General features: G+C 54.6%; 1 protein-coding gene across 1 annotated transcript; it reads right to left on the reverse strand.

Moving 5' to 3' along the window:
* Nucleotides 1-1,863: 1,863 nt before the first annotated feature.
* NCF1 (neutrophil cytosolic factor 1) lies at nucleotides 1,864-18,780 on the reverse strand. Its single transcript, XM_028109957.2, has 11 exons — nucleotides 18,651-18,780; nucleotides 13,391-13,471; nucleotides 10,447-10,522; nucleotides 10,156-10,321; nucleotides 8,789-8,838; nucleotides 7,075-7,197; nucleotides 6,549-6,656; nucleotides 5,630-5,747; nucleotides 4,075-4,182; nucleotides 3,387-3,532; nucleotides 1,864-3,030 (listed from the first exon to the last, which is right to left on the reverse strand). Exons 1-11 carry the CDS (start codon nucleotides 18,720-18,722, stop codon nucleotides 2,909-2,911), a joined length of 1,170 nt encoding a protein of 389 aa, XP_027965758.1. The 5' UTR covers nucleotides 18,723-18,780; the 3' UTR covers nucleotides 1,864-2,908.
* Nucleotides 18,781-26,958: the final 8,178 nt, after the last annotated feature.

The following is a 26,958-nucleotide window of genomic DNA, read 5'->3' on the forward strand; positions in this document are numbered from 1 at the left end:
CGAACACTGATGTAATACTTTGATCTCGTTTAGCATAAATGACACTGTGCATGGTGTCCCTTGTGTTCTAACATGTTTGCAAGCTGGGGACAGTCCCTCGGAGACTGTCCTGATGTCCTTCCCTTTATAGCACTTAACCCCCGGAGAGCTGGCATTTGAAAGCGCGAGCGCACGCCCCTGCGCGCGCGCGCACGCACGCACACACGCACACGCGCACACGCACACACACAGTGTTCTTAATCTGTATTAGCCACTGGAATTAATGACCCCAAATTGTGAATACTTTCCAGGTTGGAGGAATTAATCTGACTAGGGAACAAAAAGGCTAAAGATCCCGACCTGGTGATGACCCATTCAGGCAGCAATGGACAAAACACTTTGATAAAAATGAAGGCAGGCTGCAGGAGAAAGAGACCAACCTCCAGGCGGTTTCCTGCGCCAGGCACCTGCCCCCAGCTGAAGCCCCAGGGCATGTCCTCAGACACAGGGAAAATGACCCCACCCTGGCTGTTCCTGTCCTTGGGGGGTGGACTGCAGGTACAGCTGGGTCTGGCTAGCTCAGAGGCTCACTCCCTGCGGGGAGGAATGGGCTGGTTTACCACGGGGTCAGGGGAGACCCACCCCTGGTGCACCTGAGCTGATGCCGACACTGAGTATCAGAGGTCGCCGTGTGGACTCTGCAGGGAAAGGTCAGCCCCCTCATGTGATAGACGGAGGGCTAGGGCTCAGAGTGATTAAGTGAGCTGCCAAGGTAACACAGCAGAGATGGGGTCAGGATTCAAACTAGGTCTGTGTGACTCCCAAGTCCGTGTTATTCCATGACAGGAGGCTGTCATGTGTGGCTTTCTGGTGGTTAGCCCATCGGATGATGCTGAGGGGACAGCAGGGTTCAGCCTGGGCTGCCTTCTGTGATCCGACTATTCATGGGCTGTTCTGCTTTGAACCAACTCCTACGGCTTCCTTCTTTATCGGGCAAGTGTGTTGGGACCGTGGTGGCCCGGCACCATCACTCAGATGACAGAGCCAAGCCTGGGAGAACTGACTGAGCAAGCAGGTGGTTTTCTGGGGTCGTCGATTGATGGGGTGTCTGCAAATGAGAGCACTTAGGAGCGGGGTGGTGGGGCCCAGGCCAGGAGCCAAGGGCTGTATTTGGTGGTCCCCATCAGTTTCTAGGAGCAAAGAGTACACAGCATTTCCCCCAAGGCCCTGTCTTCCTATCCCAGGGTGGACAGAGGACACTGGTCACTCCTCCAACACAGGCCTGGGGTGGGGGTGGGGGGTTGGAGCTCTGGAAGCCAGGCCCCTGTCACCTCCCTCCTCGGGGCGCCCATTGGCCAGAGCACCTGCCACTTGGACTGAGCCACAGAGCAGGAACTCTGCGGGGTCAGGAGAATGTAATGGATCTAGTAGGGCTTTGGAACCAAAAAGAAAAAGCTCTGTCACCCACTTGACATATTACCCTAAAAACTTGCTTACATTTTCTGAAGCTTGGTTTCCTCCACCATAGACCTACCTGCCAGGGTTGTTCTCAAACCAGAAAAAGGTAAAGAAAGAGCCCAGCATTGTGCCTAGCCTCAAGAAAATCGTCTGCACACACACTGCAGCCATAACTCAGACGCAGGCCCCTCCAGGCGTGCCTGCCCGGTGCTCTCTATTGGCTCCCCTGAGGGGACAGCAGAGGCCCCCCGGGCAGGCCCCTGGCCCTCAGGCCCACGCACCATCCGGGCCTCCTCCTCAGCAGGAAACAGTGGGGCCAGCGCAGGGCCACCTCCAGGGGACCAGAAATGCAGAAAAATGTGAGGAAAACGTTGGATCGGGACCTTAGCTTGGAAAAAATGAAACTAAAAATTATGAAAATCAGTATTTTATCTCACACAGTTTGTTTTTTTAATTATACTTGCAACTGAACAAGCAAAGGGGTTGGGATGGTCGGTGATTAATTCTCCCACAGCTTTGCATGATAGCGTTTGAGGGGCTGGATTTTTCCAGCAAACTGAGTGTGCAAAAAGCAAACAAAGGGCCCAGTGGTGTTCTCAAGGCCTCTTTCAATCGTTGCGCTGGTCAAATTATTCTCTTGAGAAGCATCAGTCCCCTTATCTCGAAGGAACCAGCCTTGTCCATCCGCTTGTGCCACCTCCCACATAGGTGGGGTAGCTGCCACCCACCGCCTTCCTGATACGGTGCCGCTTTAGCAAGATTTGCAGCTCCAGGTTGCACCCTGGTTGGTGTCTTTGCATTTTGCAAAAGATCCACCGGCAACAAAGACTTTGAGCCATGGTCTGGCAGCAGGGCTGGTGGGGGCGGTGAGGGTCTGTTCATGAATGAGTAATTGCTTTCTGCTACAACCTCGTAACTGGGCAGCGAATAATCAGAGGTGCTCCCTCCCTATACCTAGATGACAATTTTTCTTTGTCACCGAACTAGGGTGCACACGCCGCGCGCTGTGGCACCCTTCTTCAGAACTCATCTTCAGTGGGACCAAAGTTTTAGCAGGCAGCTTCTGTCCAAACAGCCAGCGCGGGGGGGGGGGGGGAGGGGGGTTGGTGCGGGGGATTCCTATTGCATTTGGCCCCGTGCAAACTTAGTCTCGGCCAAGGCCAGGGCAGTGTGCAACCGGACCTTGGTTCTTGCAACTTCCCCCAACCTCCTGCCCCAGCAGAACTCACAGCCCTCAGTCCTAATTCTATAAACACCCCCAAGGGCGAGCCCAGCCCAGCCCAGCCCGCCCGGCTGCTCTGCAGGACCTCTGTCCACTCCAAGCAACATTTATTGAGAGCGCTGAATAGTTAGCCGGGGAGGCCGGGACTGCCGGAGGCATCCAGACTTCTGGATCTATACACATGTACACAAGGATGGGGCGGGACAGGGCGGAGAGGCCAGGACGCCATCTAGGGGAGGCGGCCCGGCCTCAGACGGCGGACGCCAGCTTCCGTTTGGTGCTCTCGCTGCAGCGGTGCAGGATGAGGTCCGCGCTGGGCCGCGGGGGCACCGCGGGCTGTGGCTTTGCGCTCTCGGTCTGAGGCTGCTCCCCTACGGCGGAAAGCGAGGCCGGGTGAGAGGCCCCGCCCCACCCCTCAGGCCCCACCCCCTCACCGCCCAGGCCCCGCCCCGGAAAGCCCCGCCTCCAGACCGCTACGGACACTCACGCCGCGGGCTCCCAGCACAAGGGCGGCCCGGGCCGACCCTGGCCCCGCTTCTAGCCCCGCCCCGTCTTCAAGGCCCCGCCCCAAGAAAGCCCGCCCCCAGGCCGCTGCCGGCACTCACCCGCGCCGGCTGGCGGCCCTCCGCGGGCCCGGGCACGCCTGACCACGCCCATGGCCACGCCCCATTCTCCCGGCCCCGCCCCAGGGAGCCCCGCCCCGCCCCCGGGCACCGCCCGCACTCACGGCGCGGGCTCCCCGCTCTCCGCGGTCCCGGCCGCCCTTGGCGTCGACGCTGCTCCAGAAAACGAACACTGTTGCGCCGATAGGTGTCCTGGCTGAGGCGCTTCCGCGACCGCTGGTGGATGCTGTGCGCGTTGCGGATGGACGACCTGGGCGCAGCGGGACGGGGGCGTTGCTCAGCGCCTGGCCGTCCCCGCTGCGCCCGCGTCCCTGCTTGAGGGGACGCGCATGACAGGCGCTGGGGTCCAACGACTGGCCCGGGACAGTGCGGAGCGGGGCGGGGACCCCGCACGACGGGGCGGACCATGCATGCCACTCCCCCGCGCCAACACGGACTCCTGGGTGGCAGAGCCCAGGTCCATTTCCCACGCCCCTCGCCAGCCTTCAGCCCGGCCCCTCCCCAGGAAGCCCTCTGGACTGCTGCAGCCCTCGTGGGCCGTCCCCAAGGACGCCCGGCGTCGACGTCTTCACCTCCACTTCACGCCCCTGCTGTCCCACCGCCCCCGTGCCAGCCCCACGATGTGGGAGGGCACGTCCTGCCTCGATCCAGTGAGGGTGCTGTCTACCCCGCCTGCTGGGGAGCCCCCGTCCAGAGCCCCCTCCCCAGCACTGACAATCCAGGGCCTGGACCGACAGAGGGGACCCGTCGTACCTCCTCCTCAGGCCCGTCCAGTCCGGGGCCCTGGCTCACCTGCGGGGCGGTGCCCCTCGGCTCTTGATCTGGCGTTGGGCCTGGGCTATATCCTGCCCGGACTTCTGTAGGTACATGGATGGGAAGTAGCCTGTGATGTCGTCTTTCCTGCAACAGAGGCAGCCCTTGAAGCCCCCACAGTCACAGGGTGGGAGTAGGGGCCTCAGATGTAGGGGGCTCAGGGATCTCTCTAAACAGTTGGGGACGGGGCACCTGGGTAGCTCAGTGGTTAAGAGTCTGCCTTCCGCTCAGGTCATGATCCCAGGGTCCTGGGATCGAGCCCTGCATGGGGCTCCCTGCTCAGTGGGAAGCCTGCTTCTCTCTCTCCCACTCCCCCTGCTTGTGTTCCCTCTCTTGCTGTGTCTCTCTCTGTCAAATAAATAAATAAAATCTTTAAAAAATTAAAAAAAAAATAAACAGCTGGGGTTGAGGCAAGTCGGGAGTTGCAGACACCCTGAAGCCTGGCCAACACCAGACCCTGTCCCGCTGGGCCTCAGTTTCTTCATCTGGGGCAACATAGGCCCCCCCGGCCATGATGTTGGTAGTGGGAGAAATTAGCAGGTCCAACTTGCCCCCCCACCCAGAGACATGTCTTTGTAATAAAACATCTGCAACAGTGTATTTGTCGGTTTTTTCTTTTACAGGGTGTCTAAGAAATCTTTGTCTCCCTCCAGGTCACCAAGTTCCCCTATTCCTTCTTCCGAAAGCTTTTTAGTTTGGGGTTTTGTGCTTGGTCAAACCCGTGACGCATCCCGAATAAATGTGCGTGGTGTGAGGGAGGGGTCTACGTACCTTTCCTCCATGTGGACGCCCAGCTGTTCGGGCACCACTTGCTGAAAAGACTTTTCTCTCCATTCTCACTACTATAATTTGGGGAGTGAGAAAACTTTGCATTTTACAAAGTTCACTCAGTAAAACTCTGATCCTTCTTGGCTGGTGGGAGAATCACAAGCAGATTCTTAGGGGTACATGATGGGTGGTTAAGTGAAGGTCAAAAAAGGTTAACAAATATCTTCCTCCCTCAGAGCCTCCAACCTGGGGCCATGCTGATGGTGGGTGCTGTGGCGACGAGCTCACTGGGGCCATGGACTGGCCCTATGACTCGAGGCTCTGAAAGGGTGTACAAGGACCTGGGGGGGGGGGCCCAGTGGGTCCGAGAAGATGACTCTACAAGCCCCCAGGGTTCTGCTCTCCCCAGGAGGAATGACCAGATAAGAATCAAGGACAACCGAAGATTTAAAAGGAAAAAGGATGGCAGGGTCTGCTCTACCAGTTCTCAAGAAAAATAATTAACGCAACAATTAATTGTGTTGTAGAAGGAATAACAGATGGCAAGTGACCCTAAGTCACAAAGAACAAGGACATTGAACACTGAGAGCCAGGTGGGGTGGGATAGTCATTGATCTGCTACCAAAACGGAAACTGAGTCCAGAGAGAGGTGGTGGCTTATCCAGAGTCCCACACCTGAGTCAGCACTGAGCCCAAACAGACCGGGCCCCAGGCCAGGGCTGACACTCAGGGTGGGCACAGTGGGGAGGGAGGGGTGCTCTCCTACCTGATGACCCACCAACCATCCAGGAGCTTATGAATGACCTCAATGGCTTCGCCCTCCTGCAGAGACACTTCATCCTCCATCTGGGCAGTATAGGCTTTGATGGAGACATAGGGCTCACCTGGTCGGCCGTGGGGGCAGGGGCACGGTGTGAGGGTCCGCCCAGCGCTGGCCTGCCTCCCCTCCTCTCCTCTCTGGGCCCCAAGGCTTTCTCCAGCTAGAGCCCAGGACCACCCTCCCCCCTCCTCCCTGCCTGCTCCTTACTGGTCTCCCTCTGCAGGCTCCGGCCACCCACTCTTAGGGCACCCTGGAGTTCCGCCCTCTGCCCACTACCCGTGGGGGAGCTGGCCCATCCCACCCCCCACCATCCACATCAGGGGCCAGGCACCTAAATAGGACACTTGGCCAGACAGGCGGTGCAGGGGTGGAGCACCTGTCCACACGGCACCTGAGCCACTTGACTCCGGCGTCCACACCTTTTTCAGTTTTTCCAGAGATGCCATAAATCCGCATACAGTTGTGGAATCTCTCCATTTTAAAATACGGGCAATCAACTCTAACTTACTTAGCTCCAGCCCGCGGGCTGCCGGTTCTCCCCTTGCAGTCAGTGAGGATGCCCCTGCCCGCAGGCAGCGCTCCTTCCTGAACCTCAGATCTGCTCCTCAGTTGGCTTCCCACTGGACCTGGCCTGGGCTGGACCCACCTCTACTCTGCCTCCTGGTTCTCTGTCCTGACCAAGGGCACCACCTCCTACCTGGGCCCCTCAAGCCAGACTATGGGGTCTCCAACCTGACCCCACTGTGCACCCCACAATCATATCCAACCCCAAAGTGGATATGATTGTATCTGGCTTCTCAATATCCCAGGGCCCCTCTGGTCCCTTCCCCTCATATCCTTATGGCCATGGAGGGCAAGGCCGCACCTTCGTAGTTGGGCTCTGGGTCCTCTGTCTCATCAGGACTGTCCAGGGGCTCCAAGTAGGACGCTGGGACCCAACCTCGCTTTGTCTTCATTTGGCAGAACCACCAGCCTGTGCAGGGACGGGAGCGGGGGGGAGGTGAGGCAGGAAGTCTGGGCGGGCCTGGCAGCCTCCCTCGGCCACCAGGCTGGTAAGGACACCCGAACATAGACACAGACATCCAACACTCAGATTCAGAAATGTCACCTTCACCACACTCCGTGCACACAGGTTACAGGATTACAGCTCAGAATCTGCTTCCCACACAGCACACCCAGAGGCTCACCTGGCCTCCTGGACCTAACCCCCGGGGATGCACAGATGCCCACAGCCTCCCCTGGGGGGGTGCCCTCAGCGTGGGGAGGCCAGTTGGGGTCCCCGGAGGAGACACAAGCCTGTCAGTGGACCAGGCAGGGAGGAAGCCGGGGGCTGTCTGAGGGTCAGAGCCTTGGTAGGGGGCTTGAGGTCCCAGCAGGGCAGGGAGACTGACCACTCTCACTCTTCTCCACGACGTCTACCACATCACCCGTGGCCAGAGCCATCTGGGAACCCGAGGTCTTCTCAAAGTCAGCGATGGCCCGGTACGTCTGCAGGATGATGGGGCCTGTGATGTCTGGACAGAGGGAGGGCGGGGTGAGGGCACAGTGCAGGGATGGGCTGCCTCCTCCAGGCAGTCCCCTGCGCGGGCCACCAGAACCAGGTGCGCTGGAGGTAGATGTCCCCTGCCAACTAGAAAGCAGCAGAGACCAGCTAGTTTCACAGCCCCACATTTATGGAGCACCTAGTGTGTTCCAGATACTAGTCACACACCTTACACACCCTCTTTCTCACTTGATCAGGTTAGTGAGCAGCCCTCCTGCGCCCTAATGTGCACACCAATCACCCCAGGATCTTGCTGGAACACGGGTTCTGATTCCATAGGTCAGCAATGGGACCTGAGAGTCTGCATTTCTAACCAGCCCCCAGGTCTTGCTACTGCACCATGTTATAGACTGGAATACCTCTCTTCTCCCCTCCCCAAAATTCACATGTTGAAGTCTTAAGCCCCGGTACCTTAGAATCTGTATTTGGAGTTAGAGCCTTTAAGGAGGTGATAAGGGTGGGGCCCTGACCCCATAGGACTGACGTCCTTATAAGACGAGGAGGAGACACCAGGGGGGTATGTGCACAGAGGGAAGGCCGGCTGAGGGCACAAGAAGGAGGCAGCCATCTGCATGCCAAGGGGAGAGGCCTCGGCAGAGCCCAGCCCTGCCCACACCCTGATCTCGGACTCCCAGCCTCCAGAACTGTGAGAGAACTCATTTCAGTTGTTTAAGACCCTCCCTCCCCCCTCCCCCGGTCTGCGGTGCTTTGGCCTGCATAGACACTGCTGGTCCCTGGACTCAACACTGTTGAGAGGCCCATAGCCCCGTCCGGGCATCCCACTCACTGGTTGAAATCCTGCTCCACATTTCGTGGCTGTGTGGCCCTTGACCTGAGTCCCAGCTTAAATCAAGCTTCAGTGTGTCCAGCTGTGAAATGGGGCTAATAGCACTTTGGTCCCTACTTCATATTTGTTTAGAGATGATTCCATGTGTTAATATGTACAAGACATTTAAAATAGGGCCTGGGGGGCCCCTGGCTGGCTCAGTCGTTAAGCGTCTGCCTTCAGCTCAGGTCGTGATCCCGGGGTCCTGGGATCGAGCCCCACATCGGGCTCCCTGCTCAGCGGGAAGCCTGCTTCTCCCTCTCCCACTCCCCCTGCTTGTGTTCCCTCTCTCGCTCTGTCTCTCTCTGTCAAATAAATAAAATCTTTAAAAAAAATAAATAATCATTTAAAAAATAAAATAATAAATAAATAAAATAGGGCCTGGGACAGAATAAGTCCTTAATAAATGTCAGGCTGTATTATTAACAATTATCGTGCACAACAGATCAGACACCGTCAGGCCCCTCTGCCCCCAAACACGTTCATTCAGTCAGCCACGACGTCGCGGGCTGTTGGGAGCCGGGGTCGGGCTGGGCTCTGCGGCCACAGACATGAACTTCGAAAGCTTCACTGACCAGTGACCCCACCCCCCCGCCAAGATCCTCAGTCTTTAGTGCAAGCCACCAAGATAACTCCCCCCCCCCGGCTCCTTTGCCTGCACGGCCTGTGCTCAGGACCCCCATCACGTTCCCAGTCCCTGCAGGGTGACCTACAGGTGGCTGCCCCCGGCTCTCACCCGTAATGTTCTTGTCTTTAGGCACCAGGTAGGTTTCTGGCTTTTTCACCCTGCAGGAAAGAAGAGTCTGGGTTAGGCTTGCGGCTTCCCACTGGGGAGGCAGAGGCTCCGGGCAGACCTACAGAAGAACTTCCCAAGAGGAAAAGGAACGTGGGATGTGGGGGCCGCTGCGGGGTGGGGGAAGGGAGCCACGGGGACATGCAACGAAAGCCCCCCACCCCTACCTTCTGCAGACCCAAAGAAGGAGCCAACTGTTTTGGGGGGTTTTTTTTTAGAGATTTTATTTATTTATTTATTTGACAGAGAGACAGCGAGAGAGAGAGAGAGAGAGAGAGAGAGAGAGAGAGAGAGAGAGAGAACACAGGCAGGGGGAGCTGTAGGCAGAGGGAGAGGGAGAAGCAGGCTCCCCGCTGAGCAGGGAGCCCGACATGGGGCTCGAGCCCAGCACCCTGGGACCATGACCTGAGCCGAAGCTAGCCGCTTAATGACTGAGCCACCCGGGCGCCCCAAGGAGCCAACTGTTAAAGAGAACACAGGTGATGCACTCCGGTCTGGGAAAGGCTCTTGTCACCTCGGTGGGGCTAGCTCCCCTCTTCTGGGGGCTCAGGAGAGCGGCCGACAGGGAGGGGGCATCCCCACCACCCAGGCCCCTGGGTGCTGCACTGTCCTGCCCCTGGGCCAGGGGGGATGTTCAGCAGTACTGTGTGTTCTCCAGGCCTCACCAGTACTCAGCAAGCCGCAGGAGACAGAGAGAGGGACCTTCCCCAGCAGGACAGCCCATTCCCCTGAGACCTCCCTCAGCTTCTCAGATGCTTTCCAGGCTGGACCCTGAGTACAGGAGTCCCCTGGCGCTGGGGCAGGCAGAGAATGAGGGGGCAAAGCGGAGGCGTGCTCAGCGATTAACAGTGGCCACCAGCCCTCCCATCTCCCCCGCACTGGGGCTCTGCACTTCACAGTCTGTAAGCGCTCCCCACGGCCCCCATTACTCCATCTGGCCCTTCCCACCCCGTTACAGACGGGAAACTGGCTTTCAGAAGGCAAGCTGAGGCTGAGGACCTAGGATCTCACACTCCCAGCCCAGAGAGCCCCCCCCCCCCCCCGCCCGCAGCACCGTGAGGCTCAGAGGCTCCAGGTGGAGACTTGGCAGGGACGCTGGGGCGGGGGTGGGCGGGGTTCCAGGTCACACAGGCCAGAGTTGGAATCCTTCCTCCTTCTCTTTTGGGCTGTGTGACTTCAGGCAAGTCGCCTCCCCTGTCTGAGCTTTAGTTATCTGTCACAGGGGGGATATCCTGCACCCCCTCCCCAGGCAGAGCTCACCACTGCCCTTCCCTCTTCCACTTCGGGACCAGAATGCGGGGGCCACTCACTGGCTGTCCGTGGGGAGCTTGAGGTCGTCGGGGCGCACCTGGAAGAAGTTGAGGAGGTGGGGGCAGCGAGAGATCTTGACAGGCAGGCTCATGAGCGCATTGCAGTATTCGGTGAGGGTGCCCTGGCGACTCTCGGCGACCCGCTGCCCATCGAACCACCGTGGGGCTGGAGGGGCCCGGGAGGGACACCAGTGAGCACACTCCCAGGTCAAGTCCCAGAGAGGGTGGGAGTAGGGGGCACAGATCGCAGGGCAGGCGAGTGGAGCCAGGACAGGTGACCCTGCTCCTTACCTGGCAGGTGGGGGATGATCCTGTTCTGTGGGTTGATGTCCCCCGCCTCGATAGGAAACATTTCCTTTAACATTTTCTAGACACAAAAGAAAAGGCAAAGGCACATCCTTTATTACAACGCTGTCAAAGCATCAAATCGGAAATGACTGTTCTAATCACGTGGGCTAGAGACTCCGGCTGCCGTCCTTGGTCCTCTCTTTCTCTCCCACCTTACATTCATGCCGCCAGCAGATCCTTCTGGTTCTGCTCCTAAAATCCATCCAGAATCTGACCCTTCTCACTGCCCACACAGCCGCCACCTCGGGCTGAGCTTCCAATGAACCTGGATGATCACATCCTACGCCCCCTTCCATTTTTGTCCTCAACCCAGCACCCTCTTCACACTTAAATTGGATCATGTCTCTCCTCTGCTCAGAGACTTCCCTGGCTCTCAGCTCACTCAGAATGGAAGCCAAAGGCTTCACATTAGTCTACAAGGCCCCGCAGACCTGTCCTGCCGGCCTCACTCACCTCCTCTGCCACCGCCCTTGTTCACTCTGCTCCAGCCATCTCTGAATCCTGCAGGCCTACTCCTGCCCCAGGGCCTTTGCACTTGCTCTTCCCGTTCTTCCCCTGTATTTGTCAATAGCGCTTTCTCTTTCTCTTTGTCCTTTTTCAAGTCTTTGCTCAGATATCACCCCCTCAGTGAAACCTTCTCCCTGACAATTTCCCCTCCTAACTCAGTCCTCCCATCCACCACCACCCCCTGCTTTATTTTCTCTATAGTTCTAACGACTAACATACTATGTAAATTACTTATGTTTTGTTTGTCTGTTATCCTGACTCCTCCGCTAGAACTTAAGGTCCACAAGGGAGGGCAAGAACTTGGATCTTTTTTATGCCCCTGTCACCTTCAGAGCATTTCCTGCTCACCAAGTAGGACGCACCTGGGGCTTAGTAGGTGCTCGATAAATAGTTGTTAAATGAATGCATGAGTCCACCAATTAGTAAAAGGGGCTAATCCTACACTGGAACAAGCCAGAACAGTTTAAAGAGGAGAGATGGAGTCGCGCACATATCAGCAATGGACAGGTCTCAACAACGTGACCCAGTGACAGGAACAAGGCAGAGCAAGGAACAGCGGCATGCTGACGGCCTCTAGAAAGCCTGCGGAAAACGCACACTCAACACTACGGCATCTTGTTCTTAGATGTGTGTGTGTGCGCACGCACAGGTATAGTCACCCAGGCCTGGAGCTGGGACAGGACATGGGATAAAGGGTGTTTTCCACTTCTTTTGTAATGTTTCCTTTTCTTTTTATTTTTTTTTTTAAGATTTTATTTATTTATTTGACAGAGACACAGCGAGAGAGGGAACACAAGCAGGGGGAGTGGGAGAGGGAGAAGCAGGCTTCCCGCGGAGCAGGGAGCCCGATGCGGGGCTGGATCCCAGGACCCCGGGATCACGACCTGAGCCGAAGGCAGACGCTTAACTGACTGAGCCACCCAGGCGCCCCATGTTTTATTTTTTTTATCTTAAAAAAAGCCTTGTGGGGCGCCTGGCTGGCTCAGTCGGCGGAGCTCATGACTCCGGATCTCGGGATTGTGAGTTCAAGCCCCACGCTGGGCATAGAGTTGACATTTAAAAAAAAAAAAAAAAAAAGCGTTGTAGCAAACAGCACAGTGACATCAATTGTGACTCAGGGTCCTGGGTGTGTGGGGCTGCTTATAGTCTTCACATTGATCTGCATTTTGCTTTTATTTATTTATTTACTTACTTACTTTTTTTTTTTAGGTAGGCTCCTCAGATCATGACCTGAGCTGAGATCAGGAGTCAGAAACCGACTGAGCCACCCAGGTGCCCCTGCATTTTGCTTTAAATTTTTCATACAAGAGGGGCGTCTGGCCGGCTCAATCAGTAGAGCGGGCAACCTTTGATCTCGGGATTGTGAGTTTGAGCCCCACGTTGGGTGTGGAGATTCCTTAGAAATAAAAAAAATATAAAAAAAAAATTCTGGGGCGCGCCTGGGTCTGCTTCTCCCTCTGCCTGCCATTCCCCCTGCTTGTCGTTGCTCTCTCCCTGTGTCAGATACACAAATAAATCTTTAAAAAAATTCTAAGTTTGGGAGCCTGGGTGGCTCAGTCAGTTAAGCGACTGCCTTCGGCTCAGGTCATGATCCTGGAGTCCCGGGATCGAGTCCCATATCGGGCTCCCTGCTCGGCGGGGAGTCTGCTTCTCCCTCTGACCCTCTTCCCTCTCGTGCTCTCTATCTCTCATTCTCTCTCTCTCTCAAATAAATAAATAAAATCTTTAAAAAAATTCTAAGTTTATGTTCTGTGTATTTTACCACATTAAAACATACTTTAAGGAAATCTTACCACTTGCAACGATGTGGATGGAAGTAGAGGGTATTATGTTAACTAAGAGAAATAGTCAGAGAAAGACAATTATATCATCTCACTCATATGTGGAATTTAAGAAACAAGACAGAGGATCATAGGGGAAGGGGGGGGAAGAAAATAAGACGAAATCAGAGACGGAGATAGACCATAAGAGACTCTTAACTCTAGGAAACAAACAGGGTCGCTGGAGGGGAGATGGGCGGGGAGATGGGGTAACTGGGTGATGGACACGAAGGAGGGCACTTGATGTGATGAGCACTGGGTGTTCTGTGCAACTGATGAATTATTGAACACTACATCTGAAACTAATAATACACTATATGTTAATCAATTGAATTTAAATTAAAAAACAAAAAATAAAAATAAAACATACCTTAAGGAAATATTCTTTTAACTTAAGGAATAAATAAAGCACCCTCAACTGTGGGCTGGGGGTGCTGTGGGTTCCTCACTTCCTGGCCAGCACCTGGGCCACCCTCGCCCTGGAAGGGCAGAGCTGGGACTGGGTGTGGCATCCCCCCCTCCCCGACACACACACACACACAAGTGCACAGGGCACTCACGTGGAACTCGTAGATCTCCGTGAACCGCCGGTATACCACCTTCTCAGACAGGTCCTGCCACTTCACCAGAAACATGTACACCTGGGGGGGTGACAGGGCAGGGACGTTCAGCTTCCTGGGGGAAGCCCACGGGACTCAGGGGCAGGGGCAGGGGTGGGGTGGAGAGAGCACTCTTTGGGGCGACCTGAGCCACGGAGAGGGCACTGACTTCATGGACCCCAGAGCTCCTGCTCTCCAGCCTTAGGACCCAGGGCGAGATGTTCAGCTTCTCTCAAATGAACTCAAATTCCTCATCTGTAAATTGGAGATAGAGGGGCTCCTGGGGCTGGTAGGAGAGTTACGGGAGGTGAGACTTAAGCCTGGGCTCAGACCATATGAGAACTCAGGGAGAGAGTGTAGGGTCCCATTTCTTTTTTTTTTTTTTTTAAAGATTTTATTTATTTATTTGACAGAGAGAGACATAGCGAGAGAGGGAACACAAGCAGGGGGAGTGGGAGAGGGGGAAGCAGGCTTCCCACCGAGCATGGAGCCTGATGCGGGGCTCGGTCCCAGGACCCTGGGATCATGACCTGAGCCGAAGGCAGACGCTTAACGACTGAGCCACCCAGGTGCCCTAGGGTCCCATTTCTACCAAACGTCCAGAATAGACAATCTACACAGACAGAAAGTAGACTAGTGGTTGTGGGGACTGGGCTGAGAATGGGAAGTTCCTAACAGGTCTGGGGTTTCTTTTGGGTGGTGATGAAAATCTAATCTAATATTAGGGGCACCCGGGTGGTGAAGTCAGTTAAGCGACCGACTCTTCGATGTGGCTCAGGTCGTGATCTCAGGGGCGTGAGATCGAGTCCCACGTTGGGCTCCATGCTCAGCTCGAAGTCTGCTTGAGATTCTCTCCCCTTCTCCCTCTGCCCCTCCTGCTCATGCTCTCTCTCTCAAATAAATAAACACATCTTTAAAATATGTGTATATATATTGATTGTATGATGGTTGCACAACTCTGTGAATACTAAAAACCATTGTACACTTTATATGTACACTTTATATAGGTGAATTATATCTCCATGAAGCCATTATTAGGAAGAAAAAAAAAAAAGAAGGAAAGAAACCTGGTAAGGCGAAACCATAAGAGAGCTAGGAGAATTCTACTCAGCCACAAAAAGGAACAAATTACTGACAGATGCATCCACACGGATGAATCTCAAAAGCATTCTGCTAAGTAAAAGAAGCCAGACACGAGAGGCCACACATGTGATTGGTAGGATTCCATATCTGTGATAGTCTAGAACAAGCGTGACTAACTAAAGGTGGAGGGAAATCAGAACAGAGGTAGCGTCCGGGGGATGGTGGAGGAATGACTGGGGAGTGACAGAATCTGGGGATGATGGTAACAATCTATACCTTGATGAGGGTTTAGATTATGTAGGGACATGTACCATCAAAATTCGGCAAATATATCTCTAAGACTGGTGGATTTCATTTTACATAAATTTTACATCAAAAGAGAAAAAAACTAGGGGCACCTGGCTGACTCCATCAGTGGAGTCTGCAACTCTTGATCTCAGGGTTGTGAGTTCAAGCCCCATGTTGCGTGTAGAGGCTTCTTACAAATAAAATCTTAAAAAATGTTTTTAAGATAAAATTTAAAAAGAGAAAAAAATAAACAAATACGACCCCTAGGTAGTGATATGCATGCTTAAGTATTTAGGGCAAAGTGTACAGATGTTTGCAATTTGCTTTGAAATGCACCAAAGGGACGCCTGGGTGGCTCAGTCAGGTAAGCTAGCCAGACACCCCAAGAAAACGTTTATACGTTTTTTTCTCTTTCCCTTTTTTCAGATTTTATTTGTCAGAGAGAGAGAGCACAAACAGGGGGAGAGGAGGGAGCCTGATGTGGGGCTCGATCCCAGGACCCAGAGATCATGACCTGAACCAAAGGCAGACGCTTAACTGACTGAGCCACCCAGCCATCTGGCTTCTTTCCTTCCTTCCTCCTTCCCTCCCTCTCTCTCTCTTTTTTTCTCTCTCTTTCTTCTTTTCTTTCTGTTTTTTAAAAAGATTTTATTTATTTATTTGACAGAGAGAGACACAGCAAGAGAGGGAACACAAGCAGGGGGAAGTGGGAGAGGGAGAAGCAAACTCCCCGCTGAGCAGGGAGCCCGATGCGGGGCTCGATCCCAGGACCCCGGGATGACGACCTGAGCCGAAGGCAGAAGCTTAACAACTGAGCCACCCAGGTGCCCTCTTTCTTTCTTTTTTAAACATTTTATTTTTAGGGGCGCCTGACTGGCTCAGGCAGTTAAGCATCTGACTCTTGATTTTGGCTCAGGTCATGGTCTCAGGGTCGTGAGATGGAGCCCCACATCAGGCTCCATGCTCAGCATGGAGTCTACTTGAGATTCTCTCCATTTCCCTCTATCCCTGCCCCCCAGCTCATGTGCTCTCTATTAAAAAAAAAATATTTTAAACAATCTCTACACCCAATGTGTGGCTTGAACTCATGACCCCAAGATCGAGAGTTGCATGCTCCACTGATGAAGCCAGCCACCCCCTCTTTTTTTTTTTTTTGCAAAGAGAAATACAGGAAAGATAAACCAGAATGAGTCTTTGAACACATCTTTTTATAAAGTTTCGATGTTTGATCACATCAAACATGTTAATATTACACACACACACACACAAAATATTACACATTTAAAAGTAAACTTAGATCAACAAGGATTTTTTTTTTTAACTTCAAATTGGGAACAAACGAAAACATATGAACTTCACTATCTATCAGATGGAAAACAACCATATTAAAGAAAACTGGAAAAGAAAAAAAATCCAAGTAACTCTTAGTTACAGTATTTCTACCTTCAATCCAAAGGGGAAAAAAAAAACCGCAAAGAGACTTAAATTTGACCTAACAGGTTGATTGTTCATAATGGCGTGGGTGCTGTAATTCTGATAGAACTAGCTTATGTGGATTGCAGAAATGAGCAAAGGAGTCAAGATGTTAATTCAGCTGGGAGGCAGGGTAATCATGGAGAGAGAAAGGATCTATGACTATAAAGTGGTACAAGGAGAAGGAGATGGAATGGCTCTTTTCCCCGGTCTGAAAGGCCACGGGCAAAGACATCCGAAAGACAATGAGCATGCTCAGCTTCCAAATCTAGAGTTCTAACCTCACTCCCCACTGCAGAGAAACAGGGGAAACGGCAGAGCCCAGGGCTCCCGCTGGAGAGCACAGGATCAGCCTGGAACATCTCGGTACCAGAAGTAAGAATAATGCTGAGAAAATGACAGACTAGGTCAAAAAACGCAGGAGCCAGCTTGAAGGGGCTCCCAGTAGCCAGATCTGGTACGATCGGAGCATGAAATGAGTTATGATAGTGATGGATCGTAACCCACTGAATAAAAGAGAAATCCACGCATCCGTAGTGACCTAAGTGAATAGTAAGGACGAGGGGAAGAACCTTACGGTACAATGTTAACTAATAAATGCAGAAGGAACGGTAGAGTTTTAAAAAATCACCGTTTGGCAATCATTATAGTAATTTGACTCAGGCAAGAGTCATCCAGGTGCTGTAGAGGGAACAGGATATTCATTTAGTTTCAGAAAATCTCCCCGCAGTTTCATTATTAATCACAAGGGGAAAACTAGTCACTTTACAGTAGAGACATCTGGTGATCCAAATTAACATCACCAACACAGGAACCAGCAAAAAATCTCCCGCCAGCTGATAGGATCAGTGAGGCGAACACCGTGTCCCTTCTGGGCTATTCCTGCCACCAATACATAATCCCAATCTAATGAAGAAGGATTAGACAAATCCTTTTGCAGAAGGGACGTCCTACAAAATGACTGGCCCATGCTCTTCAAAATGTCAAAGTTGAGAAGGACAAAAAAAGATTAAGACTGACCCATGGGCGCCTGGCTGGCTCAGTCGGAGGAGGGTGTGACTCTTGATCTCGGGATCATGAGTTCGAGCCCCGTGTTGGGTGCAGAGATTAAATAAATAAAACTTAAAAAAAGACTGACCCAGATTAAGGAAGTCTGAAGAGTCACGACATGTGAAATGCAGCAGGTGGTCCTGGGTTGGATCCCAGACCGTGAACATTTTTACTACAAAGGACAAGTAAGGGAAATGGTGAAATCTGAGTGAAATCCGTGGGTTGGAGAAGGGTGTTTCGTCTATTAATTTGCTGATGTTGACACATTTGCATTGCGGTGGTGTAAGAGAATGCCCCTGATTTTAAGAAATACACAATAGAGGGGCACCTGGGTGGTGCAGTCGGTAAAGCATCCGACTCGGCTTCCGCTCAGGTCATGATCTTGGGGTGGTGAGGCTGAGCCCCGTGCTCAGCAGGGAGTCTGCTTGAGATTCTCTCTCCCTCTCCCCTCCTGTGCTCGCTCTCTCTCTCTCTCTCAAATAAAAAAATAAATCCTTTAAAAAGTACACAGTAGTGTTCAGGAGTAAAGAAACACAATGTCTCCAATTTACTCTAGAATGATTCAGAGAGAGAGAAAGAGATGGGGAAGAAGAGAGACAGAGAGAGAGAGAAAGAAAGAGACGGAGGGAGGGGACAGGGAGGGAGGGGAGAGAGGGAGCACAGATGTGGGGGTTGGAGGGATATTGGGGTCATTGGTGCTTTGGGGGCAACCTTTCTGTAAGTTTGAAATTATTTCAAAATCAGAAGTGAAGAAAAAGAAGAAAGGTCTTGGCAAAGGATACTGAATGTGCCCTACAAATACCATACAATTGACAAAGCAGAGTTCCTCCCTGGCCTTCCTCTGGCCTTGGGGACCCTATGGTGGGGTGGGGTGGACATGTCTGGGCAGCCTCCCGGGACAGGGCACGGGAGAAGGGGACATTTTTGGCCCCTTGGTGGTGTCACCCTACCGGAGGGGATCCGACTGGAATGTAACTGATCCCAGGGCCGGCTTGGGGAGACAGAGGGTTGCCGCCAGTCCTCTCCTGGAGGACGGCTCCCTGAAAGCTGGGATGGTCAGGGAGGGCTGCCAGGGTATGAACGGGGCGCTGACAGGGGCCTCCTGGCTGGGGTGGGGGAGCAAGGAGTGAGGTGGGCTGGCAGGGGCCAGGGGCCAAGCCGCTTGTCCTCCCAGCGAGGGCCCCGGGGTGCCAGGGCGCACATCCACGGCGCGCCCCGACGGGCCAGTGGTCCTGGGAGCCGCGCGGCTACAGCGCTGCCTGGCACCTGCGCTCCCGCGACAGGCCTGTCCCTGCACGCTCGCAGGGCCCTCCCGCGGGCTACTCACGTAGTGCTGGCTGGGGACGAAGCGCTTCTCGAAGCCCAGAAGGGCGATGTGGCGTATGAAGGTGTCCCCCATGGCCGGACTGCGGGGCCTCCCCTTCTGAGGGGGTGCTCCTGGCTGGGCCTTAAATGCGGCAGAAAGAGGAAGTCACTCTGGTCTCGGCAGGGGTGGGGGCAGGAGGGGGCAGGGAGGACACAGGGAGGGCTCCGCTTCTTCTTTCAGTTTCTGGGATTCCTCTGACTCCCGTGGCACGGACGTGGGCGGCTGCATGCAGGCATGTGGATGGGAGAGCTTGCCAGGTCGTCCCCATGGTCAGCGAGCCCCACAGTTTGGGGGGGGCACCCATCCCCCACCCCTCCCTCCAGCAACCTGTGGACCAGCCACACTGGCCTCTCTGCAGTTCCTGGAACACACCAAGCTGCTCCCACCAACTGCAGGGTCTTTGCTCTTGCGGGGCCACCTGGACCGTCTCCCACTTGTCTGTAACTCCCTCCCTAGGTTTTCAGGTTTCTGCTCAGATGGCTCCCCCTCCAAGAAGCCTTTCTTGATAATTTCACAAAAGAGCAAAACTTCATGCCTCCCCCCCACACACACATCTTTCCTGTTTCGATTCAGAGCACTTACGACGACAGACATATTGCCCATTTCGTTTTTTTTTTTTTTTTACGATGTCTCTCCTTACCAGGATGTGAGCCGCATGGGAGTAAGGGCTTGGCCTGCTATGACAGGGCTCTGGCCCCAAGCCCTAGCCTGGTGGCTGGCTTGCAGAGAGCCCTCCCTAAATATTTGGGTAGTGGCCACGCCAGTCCCCTCCATAGGAGAGGTGCATATCTGCAGGGGTGCGTAACTGAGCGCCAGTGGCTGTGGGGACAGGCTCTGAGTGAGACCTGCGTTCAAGTGGACCCTCGGGGCTGACTCAGTTTCCTCCTGAGTGAAATGGGACCACAGGCTCTGCTGAGAGGCATGTGGGGTGAAGAGGTGAGGAGGGAGCCGTGTGCTGGTGGGTGAGGGAAGGGGCTGGGGCCTCTCACACGGTGGTGGTGGTGGTGGTGGTGGGGTGCCTGGGAGGCTCACAGGTTACAGCGCTGGTCCAAGGTCACAGGGCAGGTGGCCTCCACCGACCCAGGCAGTCCGGCTGCAGGCTCAGGTTGGCGGGGCCGGTTGGTGGCCCAGATGCACAGATTCCAAGACCCAGAGGCCACGGCAAAGGCCACCAGCGCTCTGAGAGCCACGGGTCCCCCTGGACTCCTGGGGTCGTGAGGTGGCGTCTGGCAGAGGGGAGCCAAAATGTGCTGTTTTGTGACTGTTACCGTGACCGGTCAAGTTGGTGGTTGTTCCTGGTTTTGTCTAGTAAGAAGGGCAGGGGCCACATCCTCTGCACTGAGGGATTTGCTTCGCACATCCCCTGTGGTCACTAGGAGGTCACTGCCCCTGGGTGTGGCCAGCCTTGCAAGGCCCTTCTCTGGTCATCTCCATTATGTATCTAGAATCTTCCCAAGGCGCACCTGGGTGGCTCGGGCGGTTAAGTGTCTGCCTTCGGCTCAGGTCATGATCCCAGGGGCCTGGGATCGAGACCCACATCGCATCGGGCTCCCTGCTCGGCCGGGAGCCTGCTTCTCCCTCTGCCCCTTCCCCCTCCCCCTAACTCTCACAAATAAATAAAATCTTAAAAAAAAATAGAACCTTCCTGCATAGGAGGATACGGTGCTCAGCAACAAGGAGCTGCCGCACACAACACGGGAGGGGGAACCCTCTAGACACAGGTGGACAACAGAGCACACCTTTGGCAGGACGCCATGTAGACCAAGCTGAAAAACCCTTGCCAGGCTCCACAGTTGGAAGGCAGGGTGACCTCCAGGGTGGAGACAGCGGTGGCCGTTAGGGAGCAGGAGGTGGTAGCTGGGCCGCCCCTTCCTGATCAGGCTGCTGGTTCTGCAAGCGTGCTCACTCTCCAATAATCCGCCCAGCCCTGGCACGCGGGGTCGCCTGCAGGGTCACGCGTGGCCCTTTGCTGTGGGTATGTCGTGCTTGAATGACAACTGCCACATGAGGAATAGGCTGGGGTCGTGGGATGGATGGCAGCGCCTGGTAGCACAGCACGCTTGGCTCACTGCAAGTGCGCCCGCTCCTCCCCGTTCCCACGCGGTGCTGCCCTGAGGTCTCCGCATGCGCGGCCCCCAGTCTGGCTCACCTGGGAGCAGTGAGGACAAGGGCCGGGGAAACCAGCAGAGCCCGCGGCCAGAGGCGCTTCCCTCCCTCCCTCCTGTGGCCTTTCCACTCTTGTGTAACAGGCCCCGGGCCCCGGGGCCGCGGGCGGCGTGCCCAGTCGTGCAGACACCACCTTGCCACTTCCCTCCTGTGGCCTCCCCGGACCTCCTCCCGCGGCTCCCACGGCCCCCGTGGCCCCCACGGCCAGGAACATCCACAGCAAGTCCTGTTGTTGTCGCTTGGCAGTGAGCCCTGTTGCTCGGCAGGCCCAAAGCCTTTGTGAGGCTGCGCAGGCCTGACTTGAATGCACGGGGGAGACAAGCAAGTGACCAAAGGATTCAAACAAAAAAAAAAGGGAATGAGCAAATTGAAGGAATGAGACAATAAACGGATACAAGGGTTGTTTTTTTTGCGGGGGGGGTGAGATTTAAACTTTTTTTTTTAAAGATTTTATTTATTTGACAGAGACACAGCGAGAGACGGAACACGAGCAGGGGGAGCAGCAGAGGGAGAGGGAGAAGCAGGCCTCCCACTGAGCAGGGAGCCCGATGTGGGGCTCGATCCCAGGACCCTGGGATCATGACCCGAGCAGAAGGCCGATGCTTAATGACTGAGCCACCCAGGCGCCCCCAAGATTCAAACTTTTAGAGAAAAGTTTTAAGACTTTTATTGTGAAATACACAGAAAATTGCAGAAAAACGTACAGTTTGTGATTATCAGATCATAATGATGAGGAAGTCGGTATTGCGGGGGCCTGGTCAGCTGCGTATTACAACCACAGCTCAGAGTGCCCCCCACGGCCCCTCGACGGCTGGCTGGAGGGCCTCGGCCTGGGGCGGAGCGCTTTGTATTTACGAACACCTTATCATCACGAGGAAGCTGTCAGGTAGGTGCTGTTATTTCCCCCCACTTTACAGACGCGAAAACTGAGGCACAGAGTCGTAAATCGGTTGTAAGGGAAGAGCTGGGATTTGAACCCAGGCAGTCGGGACCCCAGGCCATGCTCTCAACTACTGGGCTGCCCTGCTCTGCCCTTCATCATGTGAGTGAATGATGAACACGACTGGGGTTCACGAGGAAGGAGTCGGCCTGCACGAACACCCCAAAGCAGGAGATTCTCAAATTGGGCCAGGCTGGGAAGGAGGCGGGTCTTTACCTCATTCTCCAACACCAGGCCTTCCCCACATGGGCTGGGCTGGCCAGTTCCTCCACCAGGAAATCCCCGGGGCTGGGCCGCGCTGACGAGTGGAGAAGGATGTGACATCGGAGCCCGAGGTCCAGGGAGTGCCCTCCGGGATCTTGTGTCAAGAGAGGGAATCCAGGGGTTTCCAGGATGGGAACAAATTCAGCCATCATTATGAGGCTGTTAGGAGTTCCTTCCCAAGCGTAACTTAAAGCCCACCTGCTGCCCCTCCTTGGGTGAGAACAGCCTGGATCAGCAGCCTGAGGACGCCCGGGGCCAGCCGTCAGCCAAACCACTGGGAGGGGACACTGGCTGTGAGGGGTCAAGGCTCTTAACTGCAAGGAGGTGTCTGCACGCAGAAATGCGGGTTGCTGGAGATCAGCTTCCCAAGGGGCCGCAAGCCTTCCGTTTCTCAGGAAACTGGACCAGAAATGGGCTCTGGGTGGGTCGGGGACGAACCCTGAGGCCTCATCAGAAGAGAACCAGGTGCCTGCCTCAAGAGAGGGCTCGGGACACACCAGAGTCCCACCCCTGGGAATTTCTTCTCCCCTGGGCCGGGGGCCTCGGAAGTGGGGGGCTCCGACCCCGCCTTTGGTCTGCAGGAGGCGACGCCCCTGGGGAGGGCACATCCATGCCGCCTGCTGGACACACACACACACACACCTGCTTTGGACTCGGAGTCCTTCATTTCTGGTTGGGAGCCCCTTGGCAAGTTAACTCGGAGCCTTCGTGTTTTCACCTGTAAGATGGCAGGGACAATGGTACTTATTTCGCAGGCTGTTGCATCGCGTGAGATTCCAGTGCTTAGCGTGGCAGGTGGCCTTTCACCAGCTGCAGACTGTGCACAAGGCCGCCCCTGAGGTCAGTAGAGTGGAGGGGCACAGGTCCACTCCACCAGCCTGAGTCAGGGCGCTTTCTCGCTGTTGAACCTGGGCCTTGAATGAAGGAGGGGCCGCATGAATGACAGCAGGCACTCCAAGCTCCGGGGAAGAGCGTGAGGTTCAGTCGCCTGGGGCAGGCTCTTGATTGGTTGAGTTGTCACCTGAGGCTGGGACAGGGGCTTTCCTGACAAGATCAGGCAGAGGACAGAAACCAAGGCCACGGGCTGCAGCCCAGGGCTTTCCTCAAGGCACTGCAGCGTGTGGCAGAGCTCCTGACACCAAGCGGGTCTGGCAGATGCTGGGCTGATGCGTGGAATTTTGCAAGCCTGCCTCCTCCCTGGAGGGCTGTCTGGGGGCCCTCAGGGCATGGCCCGTGCCCGCCTCTCCAAACCCATGGCCTGCCTGACACTTCCTGGCTGGCTGGGCCCAGATGTGTCATGCAAAGGGAGCTATTTGAAGCTCCTCAACCAACCACAAAGGATAAATCCAGCAGCAAGCTGCCACCGCAGGGGATTTTGTGATCTTTGAACCTGAAGCGAACTCCAGTAATGACAGAAATCATGCCCCAGATGCAGTCACCAGGCCTGGGCTGCCACTGACAAATGTCTAGCCCCAGGACGGCCGGAGGGGTAGTGGTCTGCGACCTGTCAAGGGCTCCAGTACCTCTGCCCCTTCCAAGGGGATACAGAAAGGCACACAAGGCATGGATCGAGGGACGGTCACCTCAGGTGGTGTACGAAGGTGTGAAGCGGCTGCTCGTGCCATTTTGCAGCATCCTGTCTTGCATCAAGCTCCAGGCCCACTGGTCGCTTCTGAAGGCCAACAAGCCGACACTCACCATGGCTTTTATGACCACACCCTCTAGGCTCACTCTGACCCCGCATTTTTGGACACCCTCGTCTGCTCTATTTTATGAAGGATTTTTCCAAAAAGGTTCTAGACCGGTCACCATAAGGGAGAGGACAATTTTGGTCTGAACTCAACAGATCCTTTTAGGATGTAGCTAGATCTTCTTAGAGCCCATGACATCTAAGCTTCTGGGGTGCGGTCCTGCTTTCTCTGCCTCCGGTTGGATCTACCCAATAGTTTTTATGGAAATGAAGGGGGGAAATCCCCCCACCAGGTCCCCTCAGGCACTGCCTAGCCATTGTCCTTGATAAGAGCTGTTACTGCTTTCTGGAACTTGAGATTTTAGAGGAGCAGAGACCACGCATGAAGTTGATGCTGCAAAATGCTTCTCAACCACCTGATCTTGCTTCTGAGAAGGAAATCCGGCAGGAAACACCTTTACTAATGGGTATTGTTTCATAACTTGCTTTCAACTTTACAGACACTTCCTTAAAAATAAAACCACAAGGTATGCGTGTCTTGGGGGTGGGGTGGGGCAGAAGGGGGAGGTAAGGGACACACAAGACCACTGTTGATTGGAGTGATGAGGCTGGGGAAAACCATGAGCCAATCCAATCCCCTTGGCTTTGTTATTTAATGCTGTTCCTGGGGTGAGAAAGCCCCTCTGGAGTGGCCAAGCTAGGTCTACCCACCGTACTCGTCACCAGGCCATCGAACCCGTAGGGCTGTGTGATTTTTACAACCAGCTGCAAGCTTTCAAATCTTTGAGCTAAGGAGGCTGGCAGCCGTGGGGTGAAGTCCAGACAGCCAACCACCCATACTGGAGTCAAGGTTCAATTGCAGAGGCTGGTAGAGCAACTTCTGGGGGGTCTAAAGGAAAGGGCGGACAGCTCCATTTGTGCTCACCCTCCTGGACCCACAGGTCAGAGAAGCAAAAGGAGAGCGGCTATGCTAAAGAAAGCAGCCCACAGGTCCTCTCGACTCCTGGAATCCTGCTCCCTTCTTCGTCCCCACCATCGGGAAACCAAGGCATCCCTGGGAGAACACACCTTCCGAATACATACAGGTCCAGAAACTGGGGCTTCCGTTTAGGAGATAGCCTTCAATGTGCGACAATTATCCGCCCACTATCGGTTAAACCAACCAAAGCACTTGAATTTATTGAGACCGGGGCTTGTGTTAAGTAGAATCTGGTAAGGTCTGGGGTCAACCTTCCTGTCTTAACACTTTTTCCTTTCCAACACACCTTATTGGTCCTCAGTGGTGGTGGTGATGGTGGGGCAGAAACCAGGCCACAAGGATGCTCAGAATAACCGATCTACTTTGAGAGGGAGCCAGCCGCCGGCTGCGGAGAGCACCGTGGTGGCTACACCGAAGGCTTCAGACCCGTGCTGAGGTACTGTCCCTGTCTCGGGGAAGACTGGGGAGGGGGGTGTGATTACGATTCAGCCTTTACTTCCTCATCCATGAAGTCTCAAAGCAACGTCGGCCTGGGGTGAGAGCACACTAAACACACCTCACTTCATGGACCAGAGGGCTGGGACCAATGACTTCAGATGTGCTCCCCGCCAGAAAGGGCAAGCTGCCATGTGTCAGCAGATCATGATGAGGCAGGGCAGGCAAATGCCAAGGTCTCTCAGGACAGACCCCCTCTCCGCTCCAGCTCCAGCGCCAGCCCTTCAGGCCCGCCCTCCAACGCACTGCCTCCCAAAGGCTCCAGGAACTGAGCCTCACTTTCCCCGCCACTGAAGGCCGGCAGCTTGGAAGGCGGGAGGGGGCCAATGCTTGGCCAGACTCTGCGGATGGGATATGAATCCTACGGCCCTGGGATGTCTGGGCTTCTTTGCTTATACTGTTTCTGATGGAAATTTTCTCAAGGTTAACAGCTGTCCCGAAGCGGAGCTTGGATGTGGTTAACAAAGCCTGTGTTCCTCATCACTACCCTCCCTGGTAAAATTCTTTGACCAAAAGTCACGGAATAAGGAGGCCATTTCAGAAACACTAAGCATGAGGAGACCTATTTGCGCTGTTTCGTTTTTCCACTTGGTCCTCACTGACCTGACAAAGATCTCGATGGGCGAGTTTAGTCCCCTCACTCCCTGAAAGGATCACTCGATCTATCTGTGGTCCCATTTATGCGGTCACTGCCGGCTCAGGGACACCGGGAGCCAGGGCGGCAACCTGGGAAAGCAGAACCCTCACAGGGGCCTGGAGCCACAGGCGGGAAGGTTCTGGAGACGACAGTGAGTCACTAAGAACGACTTGTTTCACACGCAGGCTCCTCCAGGAGGAGACGAGACAGCAGCACCCCTTGCTGAAGAGTCAACATTTCTTGAAACTACGCTTGTTAAGAGGGGAAGCGGAACAGGCCAGGACCGCATTCCCTCAACCTTTCAAAAGTTGTGACGTGGCTGTAGTGCTGGTTCTGGGCTGTTTGTCCAGAGTACACAAACTATCTGCTCGGCAGATGTGAAAGAAAAAAGGGAAAAAGAAAAGCCATACACGAAAACAAAAACCGTGCGAATGTGTACAGCATTTTTACACTGGACGTAAATACTCATGGCAGATAGGACAACACATCTCCTTGCTGAGTCTGTAATCCCACCACTCGTTTGTTAAAGAAGCCTTATACATAAGCGCTTAACTCCTTTTAAAAGTGGCCCGTTGATGGAGAGGGTTTCGTAAGCGGCTGGGATGGGAAGTTGGGGGTAAAGGCGCTAGGCTGTGCACACTTGTTTAGAAGGCTTGAAAGGAACCACGAGACCTGCTGGAGTAGCTATGAGCTATTGATGTCGGCCGGCAGGCTAGCAAGCGGGGATCCCTGCTTTCCCCGGGCGCGCACGGGTCGGGGAGAGGGGAGAGGGGAGAGGGGAGAGGGGAGAGGCAGAGGCTATGCTGGGAGAACAGGAAAAAAAATGTGTAGTCCATGTGTGATTTTGCATGTGGGAGGAGCTGATGCACATGCTCTCTCCGGGGAGGGATCCTGCCTCCAAATCCCGCGGAAGCTGCATACGGCTGGCATGTCACAGCTGCTGGAGTTGGGGGCTCAAGCCCCAGCTCAGATTGATGCGCACTGGTCTCAGAAAGCCTGCGAACAGTGCCCGCCTAGCCTTCACTGTGCACTCCACCTACCACCGAACCACCCACCTTCCCCAGACATAACCATGAAAACACCTTCGAAAGAAATGAA

Source organism: Eumetopias jubatus, unplaced genomic scaffold, assembly GCF_037043125.1.
Source record: "Eumetopias jubatus isolate StellerSeaLion01/CBP00866 unplaced genomic scaffold, mEumJub1_p1.0 scaffold_12, whole genome shotgun sequence".
In the NCBI taxonomy this organism is placed as follows: Eukaryota; Metazoa; Chordata; class Mammalia; order Carnivora; family Otariidae; genus Eumetopias; species Eumetopias jubatus.

Coding starts and splice junctions, on each gene's coding strand:
- NCF1 (XM_028109957.2), bottom strand. CDS start 18,722: ATGGGGGACACCTTCATACGCCACATCGCCCTTCTGGGCTTCGAGAAG. Junction 3,533..4,074: donor CGAGGGGCACCGCCCCGCAG/GTGAGCCAGGGC, acceptor CGCTGCGCCCAG/GTCGTCCATCCGCAACGCGC. Junction 3,031..3,386: donor GAGAGCGGGGAGCCCGCGCC/GTGAGTGCGGGC, acceptor TTTCCGCCGTAG/GGGAGCAGCCTCAGACCGAG.